The sequence below is a fragment of the Elephas maximus genome, chromosome 3 (genome assembly GCF_024166365.1).
Source record: "Elephas maximus indicus isolate mEleMax1 chromosome 3, mEleMax1 primary haplotype, whole genome shotgun sequence".
NCBI classification, from domain to species: Eukaryota; Metazoa; Chordata; class Mammalia; order Proboscidea; family Elephantidae; genus Elephas; species Elephas maximus.
The window spans coordinates 122643581-122657545 of record NC_064821.1 but is presented as its reverse complement, the minus strand read 5'-3'; the positions used below and the strand labels follow the sequence as shown (position 1 = coordinate 122657545).

Below are 13965 nucleotides of genomic sequence, written 5' to 3'. Positions count from 1 at the left end.
AGACAATTTAACTTTTATTCTCATTTTATCTTTGCCCAGGTATCACACAGGTTCCCTAGCATTTGGATCTTTAATTCTTGCATTAATTCAAATGTTTAGAATTACCCTAGAATACATGGACCACCGTCTTAAAAGTAAGATTCCAGAATTTATCTTTTCTTAGATTTTCTGACTTCTGTGTAGAGAATAGACTGGGGCAGGAGGTGGGGGGACACCTGAGGACTGTAGCTTGGATTACAGTAGTAAGAATAGAGATGGTCAGATGTGGGATATATTTTGAAGGAAAGGCCAACAGGACTTGTTGAGAGATTGGATGTCAGGGGAGGGAGAGCAAAAAAACAGTGGTAAGTAAAAGATAGAAAAAGTGTGTGATGCTATTTATTAATATGTGGAAACCAGGAGAAGCAAATTTGAAAGAGGAGACCAAGAATTCTGGTTTTGGCATGTTAATGTTGAGAAGCATGATGGAGATGTTGGGTAGGTAGCTCCAAGTGTAGAGCTCAGGTCAGTCTTGAAATATAAATGCGGTGCCATTGACATTAAACTTCATACCTGACACCCATAGTTTACAAAAACATAAACTCTGTTTAGAATGCATCTTAAAAGGTTTTATTATTATTTGTTGTGATTCATAGGGTTCAGTTGAAAATCATTAATAGATTCAAATATCTATTTCCACAGATGCCCATAACAAGGTTTCTAAATTCCTACAATGCTGCCTGAAATGCTGTTTCTGGTGTTTGGAAAAAGTGGTAAAGTTTTTAAACAGAAATGCCTATATCATGGTAAGAAGATAAATTTTTTATTTACTAAGCCTCTTCTTTGTAAACCTGAACCTCATGCCTACATTGTTATCTCTAAAGCACTTTTACATCCTGCAATTGCATTTATCACCGTGTTGGGAAAAGGATTTGTGAATCGAATGCATGATTCTGGTCTATGCTTTCCTAGTTAAGATAATATCTTAACTGTGTTTCATTATTACCTTCAATGTGTTCTTGGAGAAGAAAAATATTATTTATACTGGAAATTTAAAAGTATGCAACATTGAAAATGATTTAGTCTCTATTTCACTCTGAGAGGAAAATACCTTTCTAACTGTAGGATTTATGCATACTTAAGGAACAGTCTGATCCTTTTATGAATCTTGGGTTGAAGTGTGTGGGCATTGACAATGCCTGACTGAATGTGTTGCTTATTTCCCATGGGAATATGGAGGCTTCTAAAGAGAGAATCTAATTAATAGGGGATATGGAAATGTAATTCTTCTAAAATTTAGCATCTATGATCTTTATGACACTTGCTCATTATCACAGTGACACAAGGCCTGGAAAGTTGTTTAGTACAGACATTCAAATAGCCATTAATTTACTCCAGTGAGAGTATTTTATTGAGCCCTTTTAATCAGTAAATCAAGTATAGTGAAAGACATTGTGTTTCCTAAGAATAATTTTTTTTATTATTTTCTTTTTTTATTATTATTGTTCTTTTTTTATTATTATTGTTCTTTAGATGAAGGTTTACAGAAAAACTAGCTTCTCATTAAACAATTAGTATACATATTGTTTTATGACAGCAACAGAGATACATATTGTTTTATGACATTCGTTACCTACCCCATGATATGTCAATACTCTTCCTTCTCGACCTTGGATTCCCTATTACCAGCTTTCCTGTCCCCTCCTGCTTTCTAGTCCTTAACCCTGAGCTGGTGTGCCCCTTGAGTCTCGTTTTGTTTTATGGGCCTGTCTAATCTTTGGCTGAAGAGTGAACCTCAGAAGTGACTTCAGTACTGAGCTAAAAGGGTATCTGGGGGCCATGCTCTTAGGGTTTCTCTAGTCTCTATCAGACCAGTAGGTCTGGTCTTTTTTTTTTTTTTCTGTGTGTGCTTTAAGTGAAAGTTTACAGTTCAAGTTAGTTTCTCATACAAAAGTTTATACACACATTGTTATGTGACCCTAGTTGCTCTCCCTATAATGTGGCAGCACACTCTTCCTTTCCACACTGGGTTTCCTGTGTCCATTCAACCAGCCCCTGTTCCTTTTTGCCTTCTCATCTTGCTTCCAGACAGCAGGTGCTCATTTAGTGTCATGTATCTACTTGAGCTAAGAAGCACTGTCTTCATGAGTATCATTTTATGTCTTCTAGTCCAGTCTAATCTTTGTCTGAAGAGTTAGCTTCTGGAATGGTTTTAGTTCTGGACTAACAGAGAGTCTGGTGGCTATGTCTTCTGGGGTCCATCCAGTCTCAGTCAGACCATTAAGTCTGGCCTTTTTACTAGAATTTGAGATCTGCACCCCACTTTTCTCCTGCTCCATCAGGGACTGTTTGTTGTGTTCCCTGTCAGGGCAGTCATTGGTGGTAGCTGGGCACCATCTAGTTCTTCTGGTCTCAGGCTGATGGAGTCTCTGGTTTATGTGGCCCTTTCTTTCTCTTGGGCTACTATTTTCCTTGTGTCTTCGGTGTTCTTCATTCTCCTCTGGTCCAGGTGGGTTGGGACCAATTGATGTATCTTAGATGGCCACTCTCTAGCTTTTAAGACCCCAGATGCCTTTTACCAAAATGGGATGCAGAACATTTTCTTAATAAACTTTGTTATGCCAGTTGACCTAGATGTCCCCTGAAACCGTGGTCCCCAGACCCCTGCCTCTGTTACTCTGTCCTTTGAAACATTTGCTTGTATTCAGGAAACTTCTTAGCTTTTGGTTTAGTCCAGTTGTGCTGACTTCCCCTGTATAGTATGTTGCCCTCCCCTTCAACTAAGATAAATCTTATCTACTACCTAGTTAGTGAATACCCATCTCCCTCCCTCCCCACCTTCAAAACCATCAAAGAATGTTTTCTTCTGTGTTTAAACCTTTTCTTGTGTTCTTATAATAGTGGTCTCATACAGTATTTGTCCTTTGGCAACTGACTAATTTCACTCAGAATAATGCATTCCAGTTATGTTTCTCAGATTCATCATTGTTCTTTGTCATTGCATAGTATTCCATTGTGTGAATATACCATAATTTCTCCATTCATCTGTTGATGGGCACCTAGGTTGCTTCCACCTTTTTGCTATCGTGAATAGTGCTGCAATGAACATGGGTATACATATATCCATTGGTGTGACAGCTCTTATTTCTCTAGGGTATATTCCAAGGAGTGGGACTGCGGAACGTATGGTACTTCTATCTCTAGGTTTTTAAGGAAGTGCCAAATCAATTTCCGAAGTGTTTGTACCATTTTACATTCCCACCAGCAGTGTATAAATGTTCCAGTCACTCCACAACCTCTCCAAAATTTGTTATTTTGTGTTTTTTGGATTAATGCTAGCCTCATTGGGGTGAGATGGTGTCTCATTGTACTTTTGATTTGCATTTCTCCAATGAATAATGATCGTTGGCATTTCCTGATGTATCTGTTAGCTGCCTGAATGTCTTCTTTGGTGAAGTGCCACTTCATATCCTTTGCCCATTTTTTAATTGGGTTATTTGCCTTTTTGTGTTGCCTAAGTGATTTTTAATGTGGCAACTACAAACATGTAACCTGTTCACCAAGAAATCCTAGCAAAAACATTTCAAAGGCATACTCATTACCTGGGATTTGAGAAAAAAAAAAAAAAAAAAGTGCCTATATTTGAAGCTGTCCAATCCCCATGGGGGAACCTGGTGGCATAGTGGTTAAGTGTTTGGCTGCTAACCAAAAGGTTGGCAGTTCAAATCCACCAGGCACTCCTTGGAAACCTTGTGGAGCAGTTCTACTCTGTCCTATAGGGTCACTATGAATCAGAATCGACTTGAAGGCAATTTTTTTTTTTTTTTAAATCTCCATGGAGCATAGGGCCATCTAGCATCGAAGGCACATCTTATTGTCAATGACCTTGAGAGTCAGGGACACACAGGCCTGCTATAAACCCAAAAGGTGGAAAGAGGGGAGGGGTAGATATATAGATGGAAGATTATTAATTTGATTATTTTCCTGTCATTGGATTGTCCTCTGGTCTTGTTAGAGTATGTTACTGACTCCAGAATAATGTCAACTCTCTTCTTCAGATTGCAATATATGGCAAAAATTTCTGCAAGTCAGCAAGAGATGCTTTCAATCTCCTGATGAGAAATGTTGTAAGGTAAGCAATCAAGCTGAACACTGCAATAGGCAACATGGTGAACCTTGAGCATTATATACTTCACATGCTCTATAAGTATCAGTGGCCTTATTAGACATGAATATTATCTTTTTTAAATTTTTTATCATGGTTAAATATATATAACAAAAGAAATGCTATTTTAACTATTTTTAAGTGTACAATTCAGTGACATTAATTGCATTGACTATGTTGTGTGACCACCACCACTATCCATTTCCAAAAGTTTTTTTAAATCACCTTACCAGAAATTTTGTACCCCTTATGCAGTAGCTCCTCATTCTTTCCTCCCCCAGCCCTTCATAACTGCTAATAAATTTTTGTTTCTATTGTCTGCCTATTCTAGATATTTTAAATAAGTAGAATCATAATAATATTTGTCATTTTGTGTCTGTCATTTCACTAAGCATAAGATTTTCAAGGTTCACCCTTGTCATAGCATGTATCAGTACTTCATTTTTCTTTATGACTGGATATAACATTCCATGGTTTGTATATTATGCATACCCATTGCCATTCAGTTGATTCTGACTCATAGTGACCCTATAGGACAGAGTAGAACTGATCCATAGGGTTTCTAAGGAGGGGCTAGTGGATTCAGTATATGGTAATTCTATGTTTAACTTTTTGAAGAGCTGTCAAACTGTTTTCCACAGCGGCTGCACCATTTTACATTCTCACTGGCAATAGATGAGGGTTACAATTACTCTACAACCTCACCAACACTTGTCATTTTCCATTTTTTTGATAATAGCCATCCTAGTGGTGATGAAGCAGCATCTCATTGTGGTTGTGATTAGCATTTTCTTAATGACTAATGATGTTGAGAATCTTTTCATGCCCTTGTAGGCCCTTTGTAGGTCTTCTTGGGTAAAATGTCTATTCAAAGTGCCTTGCCCATTTTTTAGTTGTGTGGTTTGTTTTTTTTAGGTTGTTATTGTTGTTGTTAGGTGCTATCAAATTGGTTCTGATGCATAGCAACCCTATGTACAACAGACCAAAAAACTGCTCAGCCCTGTGCCATCATCACAATCATTGTTATGCTTGTGTCCTTTGTTGCAGCCACTGTGTCAATCTATCTTCTTGAGGGTCTTCCTTGTTTTCACTGACCCTCTATATTGTCAAGCATGATGTCCGTCTCCATTGACTGATCCCTCCAAAGTATGCGAGACGAAGTCTTGCCATCCTTGCTTCTAAGGAGCATCCTGGCTGTACTTCTTGCAAGAAAGATTTGTTCATTCTTTTGGCAGTCCATGGTATATTCAATATTCTTCACCAACACTGTAATTGAAAGGCATCAATTCTTCTTCAGCCTTCCTTATTCATTGTCCAGCTTTCACATGCATATGATGCAATTGAAAATACCATGGCTTGCTGCATATCCCTGATACCAAAACCAGCTAAAGATGCCACAAAAAAAGAAAATTACAGACCTATATCCCTCATGAACATAGATGCAAAAATCCTCAACAAAATTCTAGCCAATAGAATTCAACAACATATCAAAAAAATAATTCATCATGACCCAAACCAAGTGGGATTTATACCAGGTATGCAGGGATGGTTCAAATTTAGAAAAAAATTAATGTAATCTACCATATAAATAAGACACAAGAACCACATGATTTTACCAATTCATGCAGAAAAGGCATTTGACAAAGTCCGACACCCATTCATGATAAAAACTCTCAGCAAAATAGGAATAGAAGGAAAATTCCTCAACATAATAAAGGGCATTTATACAAAGCCAACAGCCAACATCATCCTAAATGGAGAGATTCTGAAAGCATTCCCCTTGAGAAGAGGAACCAGACAAGGATGCCCCTTATCACCACTCTTATTCAACATAGTGCTGGAGGTCCTAGCTAGAGCATTAGGCTACATAAAGAAATAAAGGGCATCCAGATTGGCAAGGAAGGAGTAAAAGTATCTCTATTTGCAGATGACTTGATCTCATACACAGAAAACCCTAAAGAACCCTCAAGAAAACTACTGAAAGTAATAGAAGAGTTCATCAGAGTATCAGGATACAAGATAAACATATAAAAATCAGTTGGATGCCTCTATGCCAACAAAAAGAATATCGAAGAGGAAATCACCAAATCAATACCATTTACAGTAGCCCCCAAGAAGATAAAATACTTAGGAATAAATCTTACCAGAGATGTAACAGACCTATACAAAGGAAACTACAAGACACTACCGTAAGAAACCAGAAGAGACCTACATAAGTGGAAAAACACACCTTGTTCATGGATAGGAAGACTTAACATTGTAAAATGTCTATTCTACCAAAAGCCATCTAAAGAGACAATGCAATTCTGATCCAAATTCCAACAGCATTTTTTAATGAGATGGAGAAACAAATCACCAACTTCATATGGAAGGGAAAGAGGCCCTGGATAAGTAAAGCATTATTAAAAAAGAAGAACAAAGTGGGAGAACTCACTCTACCTGATTTTAGAACCTATTATACCAACACTGTAGTCAAAACAGCCTGGTACTGGTACAGCAACAGATACATAGACCAATGGAACAGAATTGAGAATCCAGACATAAATCCATCCACATATGAGCAGCTGATATTTGACAAAGGCCCAAAGTCAGTTAATTGGGGGAAAGACAGCCTTTTTAACAAATGGTGCTGGCACAACTGGATATCCATCTCCAAGAAAATGAAACAAGACCCATACCTCACACCATGCACAAAAACTAACTCAAAATGGATCAAAGGCCTAAACATAAAGTTTAAAACGGTAAAGATAATGGAAGGAAAAATAGGGACAACATTAGGAGCCCTAATACATGGCATAAATAGAATAGAAAACATTACTAAAAATGCCGAAGGGAAACCAGATAACTGGGAGCTTCTAAAAATCAAACACTTATGCTCATCCGAAGACTTCACCAAAAGAGTAAAAAGACTACCTACAGACTGGGAAAAAGTTTTTAGCTATGACATTTCCGATCAGCGCGTGATCTCTAAAATCTACAAAGTGCTGCAAAACCTCAACAACAAAAAGACAAATAACCCAATTAAAAAATGGGCAAAGGATATGAACTGGCACTTCACTAAAGAAGACATTCAGGTAGCTAACAGATACAAGAGGAAATGCTCTTAATCATTAGCCATTAGAGAAATGCAAATCAAAACTACAATGAGAGCCCATCTCACTCCAACAAGGCTGGCATTAAGCCAAAAAACACATAATAATAAATGTTGGAGGTGTTGTGGAGAGACTGGGACACTTATACACTGCTGGTGGGAATGTAAAATGGCACAAACACTTTGGAAATCAATTTAGCGCCTCCTCAAAAAACTGGAAATAGAACTACCATACGATCCAGCAATCCCACTCCTTGGAATATATCCTAGAGAAATAAGAGCCCTTACACAAACAGATATATGCACACCCATGTTCATTGCAGCACTGTTTACCATAGCGAAAAGTTGGAAGCAAGCAAGGTGCCCAACAAAGGATGAATGGATAAATAAACTACGGTATATTCACACGATGGAATACTATGCGTCGATAAAGAACAACGTTGAACCCATGAAACGTTTCATAACATGGCGAAATCTGGAAGACAGTATGCTAAGTGAAATTAGTCAATTGCAAAAGGACAAATATTGTATAAGACCACTACTATAAGAACTGGAGAAACAGTTTAAACAGAGAAGAAAATGTTCTTTGATCGTTACGAGAAGGGGAGGGAGGGAGGGAGAGAGAGGGGTATTCACTAATTACATAGTAACCCAACCAAAAACCTACTGCCATCGAGTCAATTCCTACTCATAGTGACCCTATAGGATAGAGTAGAACTGCACCATAGAGTTTCCAAGAAGCACCTGGCGGATTCGAACTGCCGATTTCTTTGTTAGCAGCTGTAGCACTTAGCCACTACACCACCAGCGTTTCCAATTAGATAGTAGGTAAGTTTTATTTTAGGTGAAGGAAAAGACAATACACAATACAGGAGAGGTCAACACAAATGGACTAAACCAAAAGCAAAGAGGTTTCCTGAATAAACTGAACATTTCAAAGGCCAGCGTAGCAGGTGTGGGGGGTTGAGGACCATGGTTTCAGGGGACAGCTAAGTCAATTGTCATAATAAAATCTATTAAGAAAACATTCTGCATCCCACTTTGGAGAGTGCCATCTGGGGTCTTAAACACTATCGAGAGGCCATCTAAGATGCAACAATTGGTCTCAGCCCACCTGGAGCAAGGGAGAATGAAGAACACTAAAGACACAAGGTAATTATGAACCTAAGAGACAGAAAGGACCACATAAACCAGAGACTACATCAGCCTGAGACCAGGAGAGCTAGATGGTGCCCGGCCACAATCGATGACTGCCCTGACAGGGAACTCAACAGAGAAACCCTGAGGGAACAGGAGAGCAGTGGGATGCAGACCCCAAATTCTCATAAAAAGACCAGACTTAATGTCAGACTTGGATTGGAGGGACCCCAGAAGCCATGGTCCCCAGATCTGCTATTAGCCCAAGACAGGAACCATTCCGAAAGCTAACTCTTCAGGCAGGGATTGGACTGGAATAGGGGATGGAAAATGATACTGGTGAAGAACGAGCTTCTTGGATCAAGTGGACACATGAGACTATGTTGCCATCTCCTGTCTGGAAGGGGGATGAGAGGCCAGAGGGGGCCAGAAGGGACATGAGGAGAGAGACTGGAGGGAAGAACTGTGCTGTCTCATTGGAGGGAGAGCAATTAGGAGTGTATGGCAACTGTATGTAAATTTTTGTATGAGAGACTGACCTGATTTGTAAACTTTCATTTAAAACACAATAAAAATTAATTTAAAAAAGGAAAAAAAAGAACATACCATGGCTTGGATCAGGCGCACCTTAGTCTTCAAGGTGACGTCTTTGCTCTTCAACACTTTAAAGAGGTCCTTTGCAGCAGATTTGCCCAATGCAATGCATCTTTTGGTTTCTTGACTGCGGCTTCCGTGGGAGTTGATTGTGGATACAAGTAAAATGAAACCCTTGACAACTTCAATCTTTTCTCCATTTATCATAACGTGGCTTATTGGTTCAGTTGTGAGGTTTTTGTTTTTGTTTTTTTTCTTTATGTTGAGGTGCAATCCATACTGAAGGCTGTGGTCTTCGATCTTCATCAGTAAGTGCTTCAAGTCCTCTTCACTTTCAGCAAGCAAGGTTGTGTCATCTGCAAAATGCAGGTTGTTAATAAGTCTTCCTGATGCCCTGTTTTTCTTCATATAGGCCAGTTTATCGGATTATTTGCTCATCATACAGGTTGAACAAGTATGGTGAAAGGATACAACCCTGACACGTACCTCTCCTGACTTTAAAACACGTGGTATCCCCCTTGTTCTGCTTGAATGACTGCCAGTTGATCTAGGTACAGGTTCCTCATGAACACAATTATGTGTTCTGGAAACCTCATTCTTCACAATGTTACCCATAATTTGTTATGATCCACACAGTCGAATGCCTTTGCGTCATCAATAAAACACAGGCAAACATCTTTCTGATATTCTCTGCTTTCAGCCAAGATTCATCTGATATCAGCAATGATATCCCTTGCTCCATGTCCTCTTCTGAATCTGGCCTGAATTTATGGCAGTTCTCTGCTGCAACCGCTTTCAAATCATCATCAGCAAAATTTTACCTGCAAGTGATATTAATGGTATTGTTTGATAATTTTCACATTTGGTTGGATCACCTTTCTTTGAAATAGCGATAAATATGGATCTCTTCCAGTTGGTTGGCCAGGTAGCTGTCTTGCAAATTTGTTGGCATACCCAAGTGAGCGCTTCTAGTGCTGCATCTGTTTGTTGAAATATCTTAATTGGTATTCCATCAAATTCTGGAGCCCTGTTTTCCACCAGTGTCTTCAATGCAGCTTGGACTTCTTCCTTCAGTACCATCAGCTCTTGATCTTATGCTTCCTCCTGAAATGGTGGAAGGTCAACCAATTCTTTTTGGTACAGTGATTCTATGTATCCCTTCCATCTTTTGGTCCTTCCTGCGTAGTTCAATATTTTGACCAGAGAATCCTTCACTGTTACAACTCAAAGCTTGAATTTTTTCTTCAGTTCTTTCAGCTTGAGAAATGCCGAGCATGTTGTCTTCCCTTTTGGTTTTCTAACTCCGGGTTTTTGCATATGTCATTATAGTACCTTAATTTGTCTTTTCAAGCTACCCTTTGAAATCTTCTTTTGAGCTCTTTTAGTTCATTATTTATTCCTTTTGCTTTAGCTACTTGATGTTCAAGACCAAAGGTCTGTCAGTTTGTCATACTGTGGGGGCTTGCATGTTGCTGTGATGCTGGAAGCTATGCCACTGGTAGTCAAATACCAGTAGGGTCACCCATGGTGGACAGGTTTCAGTTGACTAGGAAGAAGGACCTGGCAGTCTACTTCTGAAAAAAATTAGCCAGTGAAAACTTTATGAACAGCAGTGGAACATTGTTTGATATAGTGCCAGAAGATGAGTCCCTCAGGTTGGAAAGCACTCAGAATATGACTTTAATGATGTGTATGAAGTTAAGCTTTCAGGACCTTCATTTGCTGATGTGGCATAACTCAAAATGAGAAAAAAAAACAGCTGCAAACACCCACTAATAACTGGAACACAGAATATACGAAGTATGTGACTAGGAAAATTAGACATCATCAAAAATGAAATGGAACACATAAAGATTGATATCCTAGGCATTAGTGAGCTGAAATGGACTGGTATTGGCCATTGTGAATCAGACAATCATGTGGTCTACTGTGCCAGGAATGACAAACTGAAGAAGAATGGAGTTGCATTCATCGTTGTCGTTTGTTTAAGTTGTAGGAGGTTTTATATATTCTGGATATCAGACATGTGGTTACCAAATATTTTCTCAATTCTGTAGGTTGTCTCTTTACTTTCTTGATAAAGTCCTTTGATGCACAAGTTTTATTGATGAAGTTCTATTTATTTTGTTGTTATTGCTCATGTTTTAGTGTCATAGCTAAGAATCCACTGTCAAAAAGAAGGTCTTCAACTTTTACTGTTGTGGCTTCTTCCAATAGTTTTATAATTTAATTCTTATATTTAAGTCACTGATCAATTTTAAGTTCATTTTTGTACAAGTAGTCCTCAACTTATGACATATTTGAGTTACAACAAATTGCACTTAGGACCGTTCTTTTTTTTTTCATGTATACAACTTATCACTAGTAATATGTACTACATACAATGTTGCAGTGTGCAATTTGCTGATGTTATCGTTCTCAGATGTAATGTTTCCAACTCTTAAAGACAAATAAAGATCAAATTTATAAGTATACTGATAATAAAAGGCAATAATAATGAAAACTAAAAAAAAAAAAAAAGAGTTGGTTCTTGACTTACATTAGAACCGACTTACAACGGAGTAGTTATGGGAACAGAACCTAGTCATAAGTTGGGGATCCTATATATAGTGTGAGGTATGGGTCCAATTTCATTCTTCTGTATGTGGAGATCCAATTGTCCCAGCATCATTTGTTGAAGAGACTATTCTTCCCCCACTGAATGGACTTGGCACCCTTGTCAAAATCAATTAGCCATTGATATACGGGATTATTTCTGGACTTTCAATTCTATTTCATTGGTCTATATGTCTATTCTTACACCAGCACCACACTGTTTTAATTATTGCAGCTTTATGCTATGTTTAGATATTGGGAAGTGTGAGTCCTCCTACTTGGTTCTTTTTCAAGATTATTTTTACTCTTTAGGACCACTTGCAATTCCATGTTGTTGTTGTTGTTGTGTTGATTCCTACTCATAGTGATCCTATAGGATAGAGTAGAAATTCCCCAAAGGGTTTCCTAGGGGAATCTTTATGAGAGCAAGTGGACGTGTCTTTTCTCCTGCAGAGCCATTGGTGGGTTCGAACTGCCAACCTTTCATTTAGCAGTAGCTTAAATTTTGCACCACCAGGGCTCCTTTTGAAATTCCATATGGATTTGAAATTGGCTTTTCCAATTATCAAAAAGGCTATTGACACTTTGATAGGTATGGTGTTGAATCTGTAGATCACTTTGGGTAGTTTGACATCTTAATGTTGATTTTCAATACATGAACATGTGATGTGTTTCCATTTATTTAGGCCTTTAATTTCTTTCAGCAATGTATTATATTTTCCATGTACAAGTCTTTCACCTCCCTGGTTAAATTTGTTCCTAGATATTTTATTCTTTTAGATGTTATTATAAACAGAATTGTTTTTGTAATTTCATTTTCAGCTGCTCATTGCTGATATATAGAAGCACAACTGATTTTTGTGTGTTGATCTTATACCCTGCAACTTGCCTAAATTCATTTATTACCTCTAGTAGCTTTTTTGTGTATTCTTTGGGATTTTCTAAATATAGGATCATGTCATTTGCAAATACAGATAATTTTAATTCTTCCTTTCTGATTTGCATGCCTTTTATTTCTTTTTCTTGCCTAGTTGCTCTGTCTAGAATTTCCAGTACCGTGTTTCATAGCAGTGGTGAGAGCAGGCATCCTTATCTCTTACTTATCTTAGGGGAAAGTTTTCAGTCTTTTGAGTATGATGTTAGATGTGGGTTTTTAATAAGTGTCCTTTATTTTGCTGAATACTTTCTATTCTAGTTCTAGTTTGCCAAATGTTTTTAACATGAGAAGATTCTGAATTTAGTCAAATGCCTTTTCTGCACCAATTAAGATGATCATGTGGCTCTTTTCCTTTGTTGTATTTATGTGTTATATTAATCTTATGTTGAACCACCCCTGCAGTGCTAGGATAAACCATATTTGATGATAGTATATAAGCCTTTTTAAATGTTGTTGGGTTTGGTTTGCTGGTATTTTGTTGAGGAATTTTGCATCTTTAGGCATAAGGGAAAAGAATATTGGCCTGTAGTTCTCTCTTCTGGTGATGTCTTTATCTCATTTTAGTGTCAGGGTAAAGTTGGTCTCATCAAATGAGTTAGGATATATTCCTTCCTCTTCTATCATTTGGAAAAATTTGAGAAAGATTTTGTTAATTTTTCTTTAAATGTTTGATAGAATTCAACAGTGAAGTAATCTGGCCCTAAACTTTTCTTTGTTGGGAGGCTTTTGATTACTGTTTCAATCTATTACCTTGTTAACAGTCTCCATTTCTTCTTGAGTCAATTTTGGTAGCTTATTTTTTCTGGAAATTTGTTAATTTTATCTAGGTTATCTAATTTTTTTGGTAGAATTGTTCATAGTAGTCTCTTATGATCCTTTTTGTGCGTTGGTAGTAATGTCACCACTTTCATTTCTGATTTTAGTTATTTGCATCTCTTTCTTTTTTCTTCTTGTCAGTCAAATTGTCAATTTTATTGTTCTTTTCACAAACTTTTTGGTTTTGTTGGTTTTCTCTGTTGTTTTTCTATTCTCTATTTCATTTATCTCTGCTCTAATCTTTGTTATTTCCTTTCTTCTGGTAGCTTTGGTTTAGTTTTCTTTTACTAGTTTCTCAAGTTGTGAATTTAGGTTATTTATTTGAGATATTTCTTCATTTTTATTTACAGCTATAAAATTCCCTGTAAGTACTGCCATTGCTCCATCCCATCCTTTTTGGCATGTTGTGCTTTCATTTTCATTTGTCTCTAAGTATTTTATAATTCGCCTGGTCATTTATTCTTTGACCCATTGGTAGTTTAATAAAATGTTGTGCAATTTCCACATATTTGTGGAATTTTCAGTTTTCTTTTTGTTATTGATTTCTAGTTTCATTCTGTTGTGGTTGGAAAAGATATTTGATATGATTTAAATCTTTTTAGATTTATTGGGACTTGTTTTTTGACCTAGATTATGGTCTGCCTTATAGAA

General features: G+C 37.4%; 1 protein-coding gene across 4 annotated transcripts in view; it reads left to right on the top strand.

Annotated features, from left to right (window-relative positions):
* SLC44A5 (solute carrier family 44 member 5) overlaps positions 1-13965 on the top strand; it is a 521479-nt gene that overhangs the window by 492479 nt on the left and 15035 nt on the right. For all 4 annotated transcript variants that reach the window (XM_049875594.1, XM_049875596.1, XM_049875592.1 and 1 more), the window contains 3 exons: positions 40-134; positions 682-785; positions 4038-4111. In XM_049875594.1, coding sequence (XP_049731551.1) covers positions 40-134; positions 682-785; positions 4038-4111 — 273 coding nt within the window. The remainder of the gene's footprint in view (positions 1-39; positions 135-681; positions 786-4037; positions 4112-13965) is intronic.